Source organism: Archocentrus centrarchus, chromosome 5 (assembly GCF_007364275.1).
Source record: "Archocentrus centrarchus isolate MPI-CPG fArcCen1 chromosome 5, fArcCen1, whole genome shotgun sequence".
Classification (NCBI taxonomy): domain Eukaryota; kingdom Metazoa; phylum Chordata; class Actinopteri; order Cichliformes; family Cichlidae; genus Archocentrus; species Archocentrus centrarchus.
The window spans coordinates 20,873,500-20,887,921 of NC_044350.1; the positions used below are offsets into that span (position 1 = coordinate 20,873,500).

At 40.6% G+C, this 14,422-nt stretch overlaps 1 protein-coding gene across 2 annotated transcripts in view; it reads right to left on the reverse strand.

Moving 5' to 3' along the window:
- The window catches only part of grm2b (glutamate receptor, metabotropic 2b), a 32,665-nt gene that overhangs the window by 1,367 nt on the left and 16,876 nt on the right, over positions 1-14,422 (reverse strand). For both annotated transcript variants that reach the window (XM_030730067.1, XM_030730070.1), the window contains 3 exons: positions 6,226-7,063; positions 4,394-5,457; positions 1,430-1,622 (listed from right to left, as the gene is read on the reverse strand). In XM_030730067.1, coding sequence (XP_030585927.1) covers positions 1,430-1,622; positions 4,394-5,457; positions 6,226-7,063 — 2,095 coding nt within the window. The remainder of the gene's footprint in view (positions 1-1,429; positions 1,623-4,393; positions 5,458-6,225; positions 7,064-14,422) is intronic.

Below are 14,422 nucleotides of genomic sequence, written 5' to 3' on the forward strand. Positions count from 1 at the left end.
TGATGCAAAAGTACAGAAACAAGCAGGAAAAATACTGTGAGCCACCAGTGCTACCCCTCAGCCTCCTGGCAGTAGAATCTCTAGGTGGCACAAATCACCTGGAAACACAAGGTCTAGAACACACATCACATATGAGCCTCAGTGACTTTATTCAGCATATCAATTCAAAAGCTAAAAGCTAAGTAGGAACCAGGAATAAGAAATGCTAAAATTATATTGAATATAGGCTACTGAGAATACTGTCACTTTCTGTCATTGCCATTATTATGGTAAGAACTAAGTTGTCTGAGATTTTTAATAGATGCATCTATGGCATCAGTTTGAAAATCCTAGGTGACATCATTAAGTTATCACATTCACAAAAGCTTTGACCTTTCACCTTGAGGTAAAGGTCACCGAGCTCCTAAGTTGTTGGAGATTTTTAGTAGCGGCATCTATGGTGTGAATTTGAACATCCTAGCTCACATCGTTCTCGAGTTATCGCATTCACAAAATTGAAAACTGGCAGGGTGATGAAAATACCCCATCAGCCTTTTTAGGCTTTCAGTATTGTAGAAGATTCTTCACTTATTCCCACATTGAATAAGTATAATAGTTTTTTGGGGGTTTTTTTTAATGAAATGAATGCTACATATTTCAGTGCTTTGCTACAACAAACTTTTGCTGTCATTCTGATCTGATTCTCAGTTTGATAGTGAAACGGTCAAGAATCCGCCTGCCAGCATCGCTAAACCTCACAAATTTATACACTGCAGGATTTTTCATTTCCAGTGCTGTGAAAAAGTAATTGCCCCCTAAGCCTAACAACTGGTTGTGCCACCCTTGGCAGCAAGAACAATGCAGTCAAATGTTACTTTTTCACATAGGGACAAGCAGGTTTGGATAGGTTTTTTCCCTTAATAAATAAAATCATCATTTAATAACTGCATTTTGTGTTTACTCTGATTATCTTTGTCTAATAGTGAAATTAGTTTGATGATCTGAAGTCTGACAAATATCCAAAAAAAGAAAATACTAATGTGAAAAATATATAGGGGGCAGCATGATTGCATGGTGGTTAACACTATTACCTGAAAGCAGGAAGGTCCTGGGTTTGACTCCTCCATCTGGCCAGAGGCTTTGTGTGTTCAGTTTGCATGTCAGACATACACTAAGATATGTAGTTAGTGGGGATAGGTTAAATGGTGATTCTAAATTGCTTTTATATATGAACCCTGAATTGGATAATGAAAGAGAATGGATGGATGGATATATGTAACAACCAACATATTTATTTACATATATATTAACCATATAAAGCATGTAATGTTTGCATGTTGCGCTGTATTGTAAAGTTCCAATCCAAATCCCATCTGATAGTCTTTTGTCTTTGTGTTTATAATATCTTTAATAAGTGTAGTACTAGATGTTGTATAGTCTACATTTGTACCTTTTGAGAAGCTGGAGCTGGGAGCGGAGGCAGAAGTAGAAACTGTGGCACTGAAGCGGTTGGTTGTGACTCTGAGTGTGGCCACATTTTTCTGGGGCTGGAAAAGGATGATGTGAACCTTGGGGGCGAAGAGGCAACCGAGAACCACCGAGCCACTCAGACTGACGGAGATACACATGGTGGTGGTCTGTACCTGCGATGAAAGAGAACGTGTGTAATGGTGGGTACATGAGTCTACTCTTGGATTTTTTTTCATTTGGTCTTCAAAAAGACTGATGAAGTTCATTCAAAGGCCACCTGGCCCCTGCTCTTCTCTCTCTCTCACACAGCCTTTGATCAAATCACTTATATTTTCATTTATTCTTTGCTCTGGTTACTCGCAAACCTTTAATCCAATGAGTGGCCTCTTCCAAACATCCATGAACCAATCTTTAAAATGTCCTTTTTTTGTCTAAGAGCCAGTCAAAAACCAAAAATCCTCACGTGTCAAATATGCACTGCATATGTAGATATAGAATAAATAGAATATCCTTTATTGTCATTGTGCAGTGATGTGACAGCAAAATAATGTAAGCAGTCTCTATCTAGTGTCTTAAAAATGAATAAAATAACAGATCAAATAAATAGGTACATACACATGTATACCCTGCCCAGCAACGCCACCCTTAAAATACATAACTCTGTTTCCCTCCACTCCCCACTTGCACTTATTTACACCTTCTAATATCCAGAGCATCATTATTTAGAAGTGTAATAGCCCAGGGAAAGAAAGTGTCTCTGAACCGATTTGTCCGGCTCTTCATGCTTTAATAAATAAGTTGATTAACAGAAGATTAGACAGAAACTGCTTTGATAATCAACTATTTGTTCAGGAAACAACAAGCAGAAAAACGTTACCTTTATAGAGGTATGGAGTCAAATTAAAAACAGAAATCTCATTTGTCCTTTTCAGATTTCTTATAGTTGTTACTCTCACATTATTAGCCACATTTTGCATTTTAAAGACTCTGTGAGGTTTTCAGTTTTGTTTGTTAGCAATTCTAATTGTCCATTTGTATGCGCATGAACATGAGGGCAAGAAGTCGAAAGAGGGATAAGCACAGCTGGCCGTCCTGGAAAGTCGGAGCCTTGTTAGTCATATTTCAGCTGCTAATGTGAGCTGACTGCTGGGGTCATCTTCCTGAGCTCCATCTCTTCCCACCCCACTGGTTACCCCTGCAGTCCAGGAACTTCTATTTGCAGAACCACAGCATGAAGTGAAATCTCTCCCAAACATGCCGCACACTAACAGCACTGCAGAAATATGAGAAGTCCTCATGCATTTTAACTTCAAAAATAAGTAGTGAAAGCACCACCTGGACTCTGGTGGTGTCTTCTCTCTGCAGCTCCTATTCTCTCTCAGCCATAAAGAGATCTTTCTAGCAGCTATTCCCTTTAAATAGATTACACAAATAATTGCAAAGCACCAATTTTTGCAACAGCTCAATGTGAGCTGTATTTGTATGATGTATTTCATTGTTATATTTGCATTTAATGTGGTTTTAGATGATGACTTGTTTTCTTAAATTTCCTTCTATTTTATAAAGCAAAATCTAATGTATTTTAAAATGTTTTATTAGCTAAGTTTATAAAGTGCAGACTACAGAAACTATACTGTAGAAAGAACAAGAAAAAAATAACTTTTTCAACATAAAACAAAATGCATCCATGTAACTGTAAAACCTCTGGCTCATCGTGATACATTAGGCAGCAAGGCTACTCTCATTATGATATTCCTGTGTTGTCTAAATCTAAACTGAAATGTGGCAGCTGTACCCACACCCATTGTTATTGTTGTCACACAGAACCAAAGCATCAAGGTCTGCATTGCAGTGTGAAACCTCTTATTCTTTCAGTTAATCTCCGGGCTGCATTTTCAGTATGAAGCCTTATATTCTACGACATTCATCTGGTCTCTTAAGCCCAACTAAGGATCAGGAAAGGTTCATGAATTGAGTGCCAGAAAGGCTGCTCACAACTAACATGAAAAGCCAGAGGTTCCTCGTGATAATACAAACCTTGTGTGATCGTAGACCTCCCCCCATGTGTTTGCACAACAAAGGCTTTGTTGCACACGAACAAAATGCTGTGACAGTAGCCTTGGGACTGCCTAAGGCATCAGAACCCATAACGTCCATGGGCTGTCAGTTTTATGCCTAATGTTTTGTCTTATTTATCCTATGTCACACTGCATAGACAAATGAATTCATATATGCAGCTGTTAATGAAAAAAATATTCTCATTTGTGGCCTGCTGTACCAGTAAGTTCAGAATGCATATTCAGCATGTTTATTCAGTGTAGTTTGATGCAAGCTAAATTTAGCCTGTAGTGATTTTGTGAAAAGGCTAAATGCTGCAGAACATTATCCCCATGTGACGACTCTGTAGCAGATTTGTCAAATTTCCTATTAGGGAGGCAGTGTGACAAAATGAGCAAACACAGAACATCCCCAATCAAAACTGTTTTTACTACAGACCACAATGTTGCTTGTTCCCTGTATGGGGCCCATTGGGATTTAGTGTAGGTTTTTAAAAACAAAAACAGGTGTAAATCTCCTGAATTAATCTTGTAGCTGCAAAAATGGGTCATAAAGCATTTAGTAATGCCATGATTTGATGAATCAGTCTTACTGTCATTAATTATTTCTATCAGTATATTCAGACCTGATCTGTCTCCAGAGTCTTTGTTGTTTTCTTGAAAGATCCTTCAGCTCACATGAAAAGAAAGCTTTCATGAGTCTAGGTGATGGTGATCAAATGGAATGTGAAAGTGACACCTTCTTCAGGGATGGTAAACACACAGAGGGGCAGTCATTTATAGACTTTGTTTACAATATTCCACACATGTTGGCTTTAGAGGTTTATAGAAATATAAATTATAAATACTGAGTTCACTATTAAAAAAAAAAAATCATGGATAGTTACCCTGTAGTCACTGGCTGTGACATAGAAGATAGGCTGAAAGGCGAGCCAGATGATGCAGGTGGTGTACATGGTAAACCCAATGAACTTGGCCTCGTTGAAGTTTTCAGGGCACTTTCTTGTCTTGAAAGCGTAAACGGTGCAGAGAATGATGAGGATGCAGTTGTAGGTAAGAGAGATGAGCATGCTGGTGTCCCTGCTGTTGCACTTGAGGGTAACAATGTTTCTCCTCTCTGGACTCACCTCCTTTCGGACCCCTGGCACCTCCACAAGCAGCCAGATAACGGCCACTAGGAGCTGGCAAGAGATAAGAGCACCACAGATTGCTACCTGGGAGGCTGGGCTGATGAAACGTGGCCGCTGGGCTCCATCTTTTACCCCACTGAATATACGAGCAATGCGGTTAGTCTTGGTCAGAAGAGCGGAATAACATACTGCGAAGGAGGTGCCCAGGCCTAGACGGCGTAGGGTGCAAACAGCTGTGGAAGGTTTGGCAATGTAGATGAAGGTCATGCTGTAGCACATCAGCACTCCCAACAACAGGATGTAGGAGAGCTCACGTCCACTTGCTTTAACCACAGGTGTTTCGTTGTGCTTGAAGAATAAGCCCACTACTGACAGGGTGCACAGTATACCAAGGCAAGAAATGGTAACAGGCCCAATAGCCCAGGCGTCCTCCCACCGGATGTACTCTTCAGGTAGATCATAGCAGCCAGTCAAGTTAGCCAGAGGCCACTGACCAAAACTACAGTCTGCACAGGTGAACTCATCCTGCAGGTACTGGTAGGGCTGACAAGGAATACAGATCCAGCAGCACACATCTCCAGGCTGCATGCTCTTCACTTCATTCTTCCTGCAAGGGTCACTACATTGGGAAGTTGGTGGCACAAGACCATGCCAGGGCACCAGGGTGGTATTCAGTGTGAGGTTCTGGTCCCAGTAGCCAACTTTCTTGTAGGTGAACTTCCCCTCTTCTTTGTGGTAATGAAAGATGTTGTAGCGGCTTATGCCATCACCAACTGAATCAAAGCGTACCATGTTCTCTGTGTCTGCAGGTTTGAATGGTGCTGGCAGGAAAGAAGATAAATGAAGATTTAATATAAATTTTTTTTAATTTTATATATATATATATACATACACACAAACACACATAAAATAATAACCAAAATTTAGTTAATGGACTAAAGAACAGCAGTATTTAGTTATTTATTTATTGTGATTTTATTTATACTAAAAATATATTTAAATTATTTCATAAAATGAATACCATGGTTTACATTGCTGGTTTCCTGTCATTTCATGTAAAAGGAATGGTAAATGCATTGCATTATTTACAGCTTTTCTAATCAACCACTCCAAGACCTACACCACCAACCACATTTTTTTTACATGAGACATTATTACACACATGTTGTTGGAGTTCAGGAGGCACTTTGACAGCAGATTAGAGGGTGCAAGGATCGAAACACTGCCCTTACAATTAATGTTCCTATTCACCACCTATTCAATCTCCTGAGCTACAGCTGTTCTGTGAATGTTTGCTTTCATGCATCCTGTCAGTATCCACTATTTTCAAAACAGTAGGTTTTAGATATGCTCCCCTCTCGCTGATTCTTCGATGCTAATTCAAGGATTATTTTTTGGTAATTGAATAATAACAAAGCCTTTCTCTACTCAACAGAAGAAATTGTTTGAATGCTTATCCTGTGTCATGCCTGTTTGCAACCCTTATTGCCTATGCATGTATGACATAAACAACACTTCCAACTATTTTACTTCTATGTTTTTAGATCAAAACATTTTGTGTCTGTGTTTGCTTCTCATGCTGTGTATACCTTCAAACTTGGTCTTCAAGATGAATTCTTTGTAGAACCTTTTGCCATTACCTGGTTTCATGGCATCACAGACCTTTGATGTGTTGGAGCATACTGCTTGTCTCATGTTGTGCAGGGCATAGGCCATCGCATAGACTGCGTTTACCACAAACATGATTTTGGATTCCTGTTCAAAAGTTCCATCTCGTAAGCTGTGGTCACTGCAGCCGTGTTGCTGCAGACTGCAGCCAAACCGGTGCTCCCAGAACTCCCTGAACCATGGGTTCCTCATATTGGTGGATGGGTTCAGTTTGGTAAAGTAGTCTTCAAACTCTCTAATAGGGTAGGAGGCTAGTTCAATGGTGAAAGCTCCATCTGCTGCACTCTCACTGCCCCTCACCACACTCTCCTGTGCTCCCCATCCATCACTGGCCACCCAAGTGAAAGTGACATTCATTCTGGCAGCAGCCACAAGTAGCTCACGAGCGTCCTCACTGCGTGTGAACAGGATGACAACCTTGGCATTAGACTTCTGTTGCAGGGAGCGGATAACATTCTCATAACCCTGGCGGTTCATGGAACGGCTCACTTTGGCTGAAGTGGCAATGCAGATTTGGCGAGTGCGGGCCTCCTGCTGGAAGGCATCAATTCCTGTTTCACCATAGTCACCCTCTGATGCTACTGTTGACACGTAGGTCCAATTAAAGTAACGCAGAATTTCAGCCATGGCTTTGGCTTGGTAGAAGTCAGGGGGCACGGTGCGGGCAAAATAGTCATAGCGGGTTTTATCACTGAGCTTTGCACTAGTGGAGGCATAGCTGATCTGAGGGATCTGGAACAGTCTTAGGAGATTAGCCACCTGTGGAAAGTAAAGAAATTAAAACACTGTCAAAAAAGCCTCATCTCATCCTTTCATACTGCTCAAAAAAATGAAACGATCACCTTTTTTTTTTTTTCAGAGTATTGCATTCATTAAATTAAACCTCTGGGATATTGATCTGCTCAGTTAAGTAGCAGAGGGCTTTGGGTTTTTTAATTAGTTTCAGCTGTTTTGATAAAATTAACAGCAGGTGCACTAAAGTAGCAACAATGATACAACCCTTAAAACAGGAAGGGTTTTTCATCTTTTCTGATTGTTTTTTCAGTAGTTTTGCATTTGGCTAGGGTCATTGCCACTACTGGTGGCATTAGGTGATACCTGGACTCTACAGAGATTGCACAGATAGTCCAACTCCTCTGGGATGGCACAATAATATGTGCCATTGCTAGGTTTGCTGAGCAAGGGCATGGAGGAGATTTCAGGAGATAGACAGTTAATAGCTGATGGTGGGTTCAGTGATGCAAAGTCTGCAAAGGCATATCCATGGAGGGATGCATAGATCTACAAGCTATGCAATGGCAACCTCCCTGACCTAAATCCAATAAAATACCTCTGGGACATTAGGTGTCAGTCTATCTGATCCAACAGGTCAGACTGTCCAGGAGCTCAGTGATGCCCTGGTCCAGATCTGGGAGGAGATCCCCCAGGACCCCAACCATGGTCTCATTAGGAATATGTCCCGTCATTGTCAGACATGCACAGAAGCATACAAATTACTGAGTACCATTTTGAGTTGCTGCAATAAAATTTCAACAAAATGGACTAGCCTGCTCCATAATCTTTTTACTTTTTTTTTTCACTTTTGGGGTATCTTTGAACTCAGTCCTCTGTAGGTTTTCATTTCCATCAAACAATATGGCATTCTTGCATTTTTAACACATTACCTGGTCCATATGTTACTTATGGATTCTCTGAAACCCAACATTTAGACTAACATCAAAACAGCTAGAAGCTAAAGAAACAACTGCTATAGCAATGACAGACTGGTGAGGTACAACACAAATGCTTCAGCAAGGAGAACCAGGACATGGGGGCGATCTCATCCTCCCCTCACACCAAGATTGGGTACCAAGCCCCAAGAACAACTGGTACATTACATGCCAGAGCAGCTGACCTGAAAGAGAAAAATCATGTCTAAGATCATGGAAACATGGAACCTCCATGGCTGATTACCAAGACTACATGAAGTACCCTCTGAAAGTCAGCTAGAAGATGTGAATGCAGCACTATGGGCAACCCCTACTGCAATGATCAATGAAACCAACCAGCTGGTCCCACTATAACAATGATCTTTGCAGATGCTTGGCTATAAGCTGAAGATCAAGAAAGCATGGAGGGAAGTTAAATGTATTGAAAAATGTGCAAAACACACATGGAAATACAGTATATAATAGAGTATATTAGTAGAAAATCAGAGTTTGTGCAATTCTAACAATTTGAAAGTCAGTACCGTATTTTCCGGAGTATAAGTCGCACTTTTTTTCATAGTTTGGCTGGGGGTGCGACCTATACTCCGGAGCGACGTATATGTGACATTTATAACACATGAACCAAAATACTCCAGCCACTTGACATCTCCGTGAACTGCAGCTTTAAGGCAGTCTTGCGTAACCTGTGGGCGCAGTGGATGATGTATGGAGAGCACAGCTTAACGGCAACTGGGAGAATGCGCCACCCAACTTTCCTGGAAGTCATTGGATGGATCAAGAAAACATGGGCTTCAGTGACAACCAAACCATCCTGTTGGGATTCAGAAAGGCTGGAATAATTGGAACTGCAGCTGACGACGAGTCTGACTAACTCGACACAGAAGAGGAAGCGGCGCTTCGTCTACGGAGTGTACGGAATTGTTTAGAAGTGACACCGAAGATGAAGAATTCAATGGATTGATGGTTTGGTTAACTTGTTAGTATGTTCTTTATGCTATGGTTATCGGAATAACTTAATGTTACGTTAACATACCGAACATGTGTTCGTTGTGCGTCATGTAGCTGAATGTGCTACGTTAGCATAACGTAGGCGTAACCGTGTTCGTCCTGTTCTTTTAATCTATTATTATTTTAAATTGCCGTTCAAGGTGGAATTTCTGCTCTGGGTCTCGGATTCTATCAACCCCCCCCCCCCCCAAAAAAAGTGCGACTTATAGTCCAGTGCGACCTATATATGTTTTTTTCTTCTTTATTATGCATTTTTTGGCTGGTGCGACCTATACTCCGGAGCGACTTATAGTCCGAAAAATACGGTATTTGCTATGACCACCTTTACTCTTCACACTCTCTTTAAGTAGTCTTCAGGAATAGTTTTCCAGGCTTTCAAGATGATCCCACACAGCTCCAGTAGTGTTGAGGTCTGGGCTCTGGGGAGGCCAATCCATGAATTATAGTGTTCCATTATGTGTTTTTCTATCTAGGTATGCTTTTACTGCATTTTGTGTTTGGGATCATTATCAGTCAGATGCTTTACAGAGGGTATTGCATGGTGGATCAAAATCTGACTACTCCACTCAAATTTTGAAAAGATCCCCAACACCACTGGCTGAAATGCAGCCCCAAACCATGACAGAGCCTCCACCATGTTTTACAAATGACTGTAGACACCCACTGTTGTACCTCTTCTCCTGATCTCCTGCATAGATACAATAATTTAAAGCAATTTCAATTTTGGATTCATCACTCCATAAAACCTGTTGACCTGAGGCATACCAAAGCATTTTCTCCTTGTTTTCCTTCCTTAAGAATGGCTTCCTGAGAGCCCCCCTTGCACTGAGACCATTTCTGATGAGGTTAGATGGATCACCTGAAGGGCCAGATGCATTTCTCAGGTCCTGTGTCAGGTCTTAGCTTGATTATTTAAGTTAAACTCTTTAGATTATGAATCTGTTTTGGAAGAGTACCCTGGACCAAGATAGGCAGGATTCAATTTGCTTTTATTCTTTTATTTATTTATTTGCTTATTTATTGATGGCATGAGAAACTGGAGCTCTCAGAGAAAACTCACACAAGCACAGAAAGGCTCTGCCCTGATTCAAACCCTGTGTATTGCACATAGTTGTTTGTTTGTTTGTTTTTGTTTTTTTATCAATTTGTAATTACAGAAATATGGATTCAAAATACCTGTAGTAACTTATGAGTGTAGTATGATCATTTCTTGCTGTAATGAAATTCAGAATTAGAATGTATAAATAGAGTGCATATGATAGTGTATAAATTCATTCCTTTCTTCAAAATCCTGCATTTCAAGTATTCATTTATTTATTTTTAAGTGGTTCTTCTTTTTGACCTGTATATATCCATTCTGTGTGTAGTTGAAGTGGAGCCATTAAGTGGAGACCTGCTATCTGTCTGATTGTCTGCTTCAGCTCAGTGGTGGAGACTGGCTGTGGAAACAGCAACAATTCAATGTTCCTCTATCTCAGACTGTTTATTGCGTCAGGGATCCACATCACCAGCAGCCAGTGCTACAAATCGATTCAACAATACTGGCAGATAACAGCAGCAGCAATGGCACAGAGATACAAGTTTTATCAGTGGGATTTACTGTTTTCTGCACTTGAGCCATTCTGTCAAGCTATTCAGGGGAAATTTTTGCCAGGAATTATGATACGCATGTAACCCAGATAAATACATTAATTTCCTTGTGGATCTGAATGCTGGTGGTGCTGAGTTCACCAGGGGTAGATGATAATCTTTGACTGACAACTCAGCATGGCATCCCTGTTGAACACAAGCCTGCACAAAATGACTGTGTCATCGTCATACAATAAACTCAGAGCAATTATTTTCCCACACAGTATTATAGTGCTATGACAGCAAAGCAGTAAAACTTGTCATTTTTCAGGAATCCCCTATGAGACACCGTGGTGATTAGTGAATACCCATGGGTTTCAATATGACCGCCTCCTCCCCCAGGCACCGCTGTATGCCTGGAGGCTTTCCAAACAATGGCATCCCCGTGTATGTAATTGGAACCTACTACACTAACTCCAAGCCCCAATTAAAGTGCCATTTTGTCTTCCAGCTCTCTTATTCCAGCCCACAAGAACCTAAACAGAGCTATTAGTGCTTTCTGTGATAATATAAATCATATGTATTATCCTGCATACACACTAGGTATACAATTTTCAGAATGTAGTGTTTCCTGAATATGTTATTCAGCAATATTTTGCCAACCTAAGGATGACACTTTTCATGATTTGCACTATATTTATTAAAACAATAATACAGTAATCCTTCGCTACTTCGCGGTTCGCTTTTCGCAGACTCGCTGTCTCTCGGGTTTTCTATCAATATTAGTGTAAACTATTATACGGTACTCGTTCTTCACACGTGTAGTACGTGTTGTACAGTAATGTATATATTTGGTGTATAAGTGTGTGTGGGGGGGGTTTATAAAAACTTAAAATAGTGTATAACTACTAAAATAATGTATAAGTATTAAAATAAATATAGCATCCCTATTTTGCAGATTTTCACTTATCGCGTGTGGTCCTGGAACGTAACACCCCGCGATAAGTGAGGGATTACTGTAATTATTATTATTATGTATTGAAGTGATTAACAGTACAATAAACAAAATAACATTGGAAATATAATTTAAGAATAAGCATTTATTAAGCACCTTGAGGTGGCTGTTTGTTGTGATTTGGCGCTATATAAATAAAATTGAATTGAATTAAACTAACATTGCTAACATGATAAATATACACTAATCAGGCATAACATTTTGACCACCTGACTATATTGCTCATCTCCCTTTTGCTGCACCAAGATGTTAGCAACAGATCCTTTAAGTCCTGTAAATTCCGAAGTTCTCCAGGCTTGTTTGTCCAGCACATCCCATACATGCTCGATTGGACTGAGTTCTGGAGAATTTGGAGGTCAGATCAACAACTCAAACTCATCGTTGTGCCCCTCAAACCATTCCTCGACCAGTTTTTGCTTTGTGGCAGGGTGCATTATCATGCCGAATGACGCCACAGCCAGGGTCTACATGGTCTGCAACAATGCTTAGTTAGGTGGTACCTGTCAAAGTAACATTCACATGGATGTCAGGACCCAAGGTTTCCCAGCAAAACATTGCCTCCACCAGCTTGCCTTCTTCCCATAGTGCATCCTGGTGCCAGGTGTCCCCAGGTAAGCAATCCGCATGGACCCAGCCATCCACGTGATGCAAAAGAAAATGTGATTCATGAGACCATACCACCTCCTTCCATTACTCTGTGGTCCAGTTCTGATGCTCATGTGTCCATTATTCGTGCTTTCGGAGGGTGACAGGGTTCACCCTCCTTGGACCACTTTTGATGGATATTGACCACCACAGAACAGGAACACCCCACAAGAGATGCAGTTTTGGAGATGCTCTGACCCAGTCATCTAGCCATCACAATTTGGTCCTGTCAAACTCGCTCAAATCCATATTCTTGCCCATTTTTCCTGCTTCTAACACATCAACTTTGAGGACAAAATGTACACTTGCTCCCTAATATATCCCACCTACTAACAGGTGCTATGATGAAGCGATAATTGGTGTTATTCACTTCACCTGTCAGTGGTCATAATGTTACGCCTGATCGGTGTATATGCCTGCTGCTAATATGCCGGCTGAATATCAGCATGTTGGCAGTGTCACTGTAAGTTAAGCTCCATAATAGCCTTTTTTTTTTTTACATCCTGCAGGAGTTTTCTGTTAAAACGCTCTCTGACTGCATAGTTCTCTCCTCCAGAAACATTTCCCTTTTCAATACTATTCTCAGCCTTTTGATACAATTTGTAATATGATATGATGGCGATATGAAGGCTAGACCATCCAATTTCACAGCTGCTCACTTCTGACCTTTGCGGTCTTTGTGGGCTGCGAAGGACACAGTCTACGTAGGCCGGGTCCTTTGAAGGATGCGGCCCCTGAATTTGGACACAGCTATACACTCACTAGCCATTTAATTAGGTTCACCTGTTCATCTGCTCGTGCAGATATCTAATCAGCTAATCACATGGCAGAAACTCATTCCATTTTGACATGTATATATAGAAACTATAGATCCATTCTCCCTTGTGGTGGTGGTGAAATGTGGTGGTCGTCTTCCACAGGTTGTGTTTTGTCCTGTCTCCCTCCCCTCACCTCCCAGTGGTCATGGCAGATGACTGCCCCTCCCTGAGCCTGGTTCTGCTGGAGGTTTCTTCCTGTTAAAAGGGAGTTTTTCCTTCCCACTGTCGCCTAGTGCTTGCTCATAGGGGGGTCATTTTGATTGTTGGGTTTTCTCTGTAATTACTGTAGGGTTTTTACTTTACTATATAAAGCACCTTGAGGCAACTGCTTGTTGTGATTTGGTGCGATATAAATAAAATAAAATTGAATTGAATTGAAAATTGTTGGTGAAATGGTGTGGGGAATATTTTCTTGGGACATTTTGGGCTGTATGGTATCAAGTAAGCATCTTTTAAATGCCACACTTAGCTGAGTATTGTTGCTGACCAATGACCATTACTTCATGACCACAGTGTTGCCATCTTCTGATGGCTGCTTCCAGTAGGAAAACACATGTCACAAAACTCATATCATATTAAACTGGTTTCTTGAGCATGACAGTGAATTCACTTTACTCAAATGGCCTTCACAGCCACCAGATCTCAATCCAATAGAGCACCTTTGGGATGTGGTAGAATGGATCATTTCAGACCAAAATTTATGATAGAAATAATTAAGGTAGTTCAGTATGTAAAAGGTCCAATCCAGTACTAGGATGGTGTATCTAAAAAAGTGCCTGTTGAGTGCATAGATCAGATGAAAAAAAAAAAAAAAAGGAGACTACTTGGTATTGTGAGTGCAATACAAACACATTCTATTTTGTCTAAAGATGACTGACATTAACCCCTATCTGCAAGTTGCCATGTGTCTAAACTCCTTAAGGTAAGAAGCAGCAGAAAACACACATACAACAACATACAACCTCCTAAGGAGAGGAATGAAGTAAATATGATCGATTTTAACATTGCACCCAATAAAAACTGCACCCAATAGTATTTTCTGTACATTTTCTAGTGAGATCTCATCAAGTTATTTACAGTGAGATGTTTGTTGTTAAGACATAGGGAAGCCTGATTAAATCCACTGATTAAAGTTATGTTGCCTGGAATATATACAGTATTTATGCAAGTTAACATGTCACCAGCTACAATGAGACAGTCAGTCACACTTGCATGATAATAAGGTAGTTTCCTCTTGTAGGGTTTTTCAGACATGCAGTTGGCCTTCATCAATAGATTCTTAGAGAAGCTTGACAGCATACCTTTCAGGACGGCACTGGAGTGTGTGACAGTAACCGTCTGTTCATCCTCATGC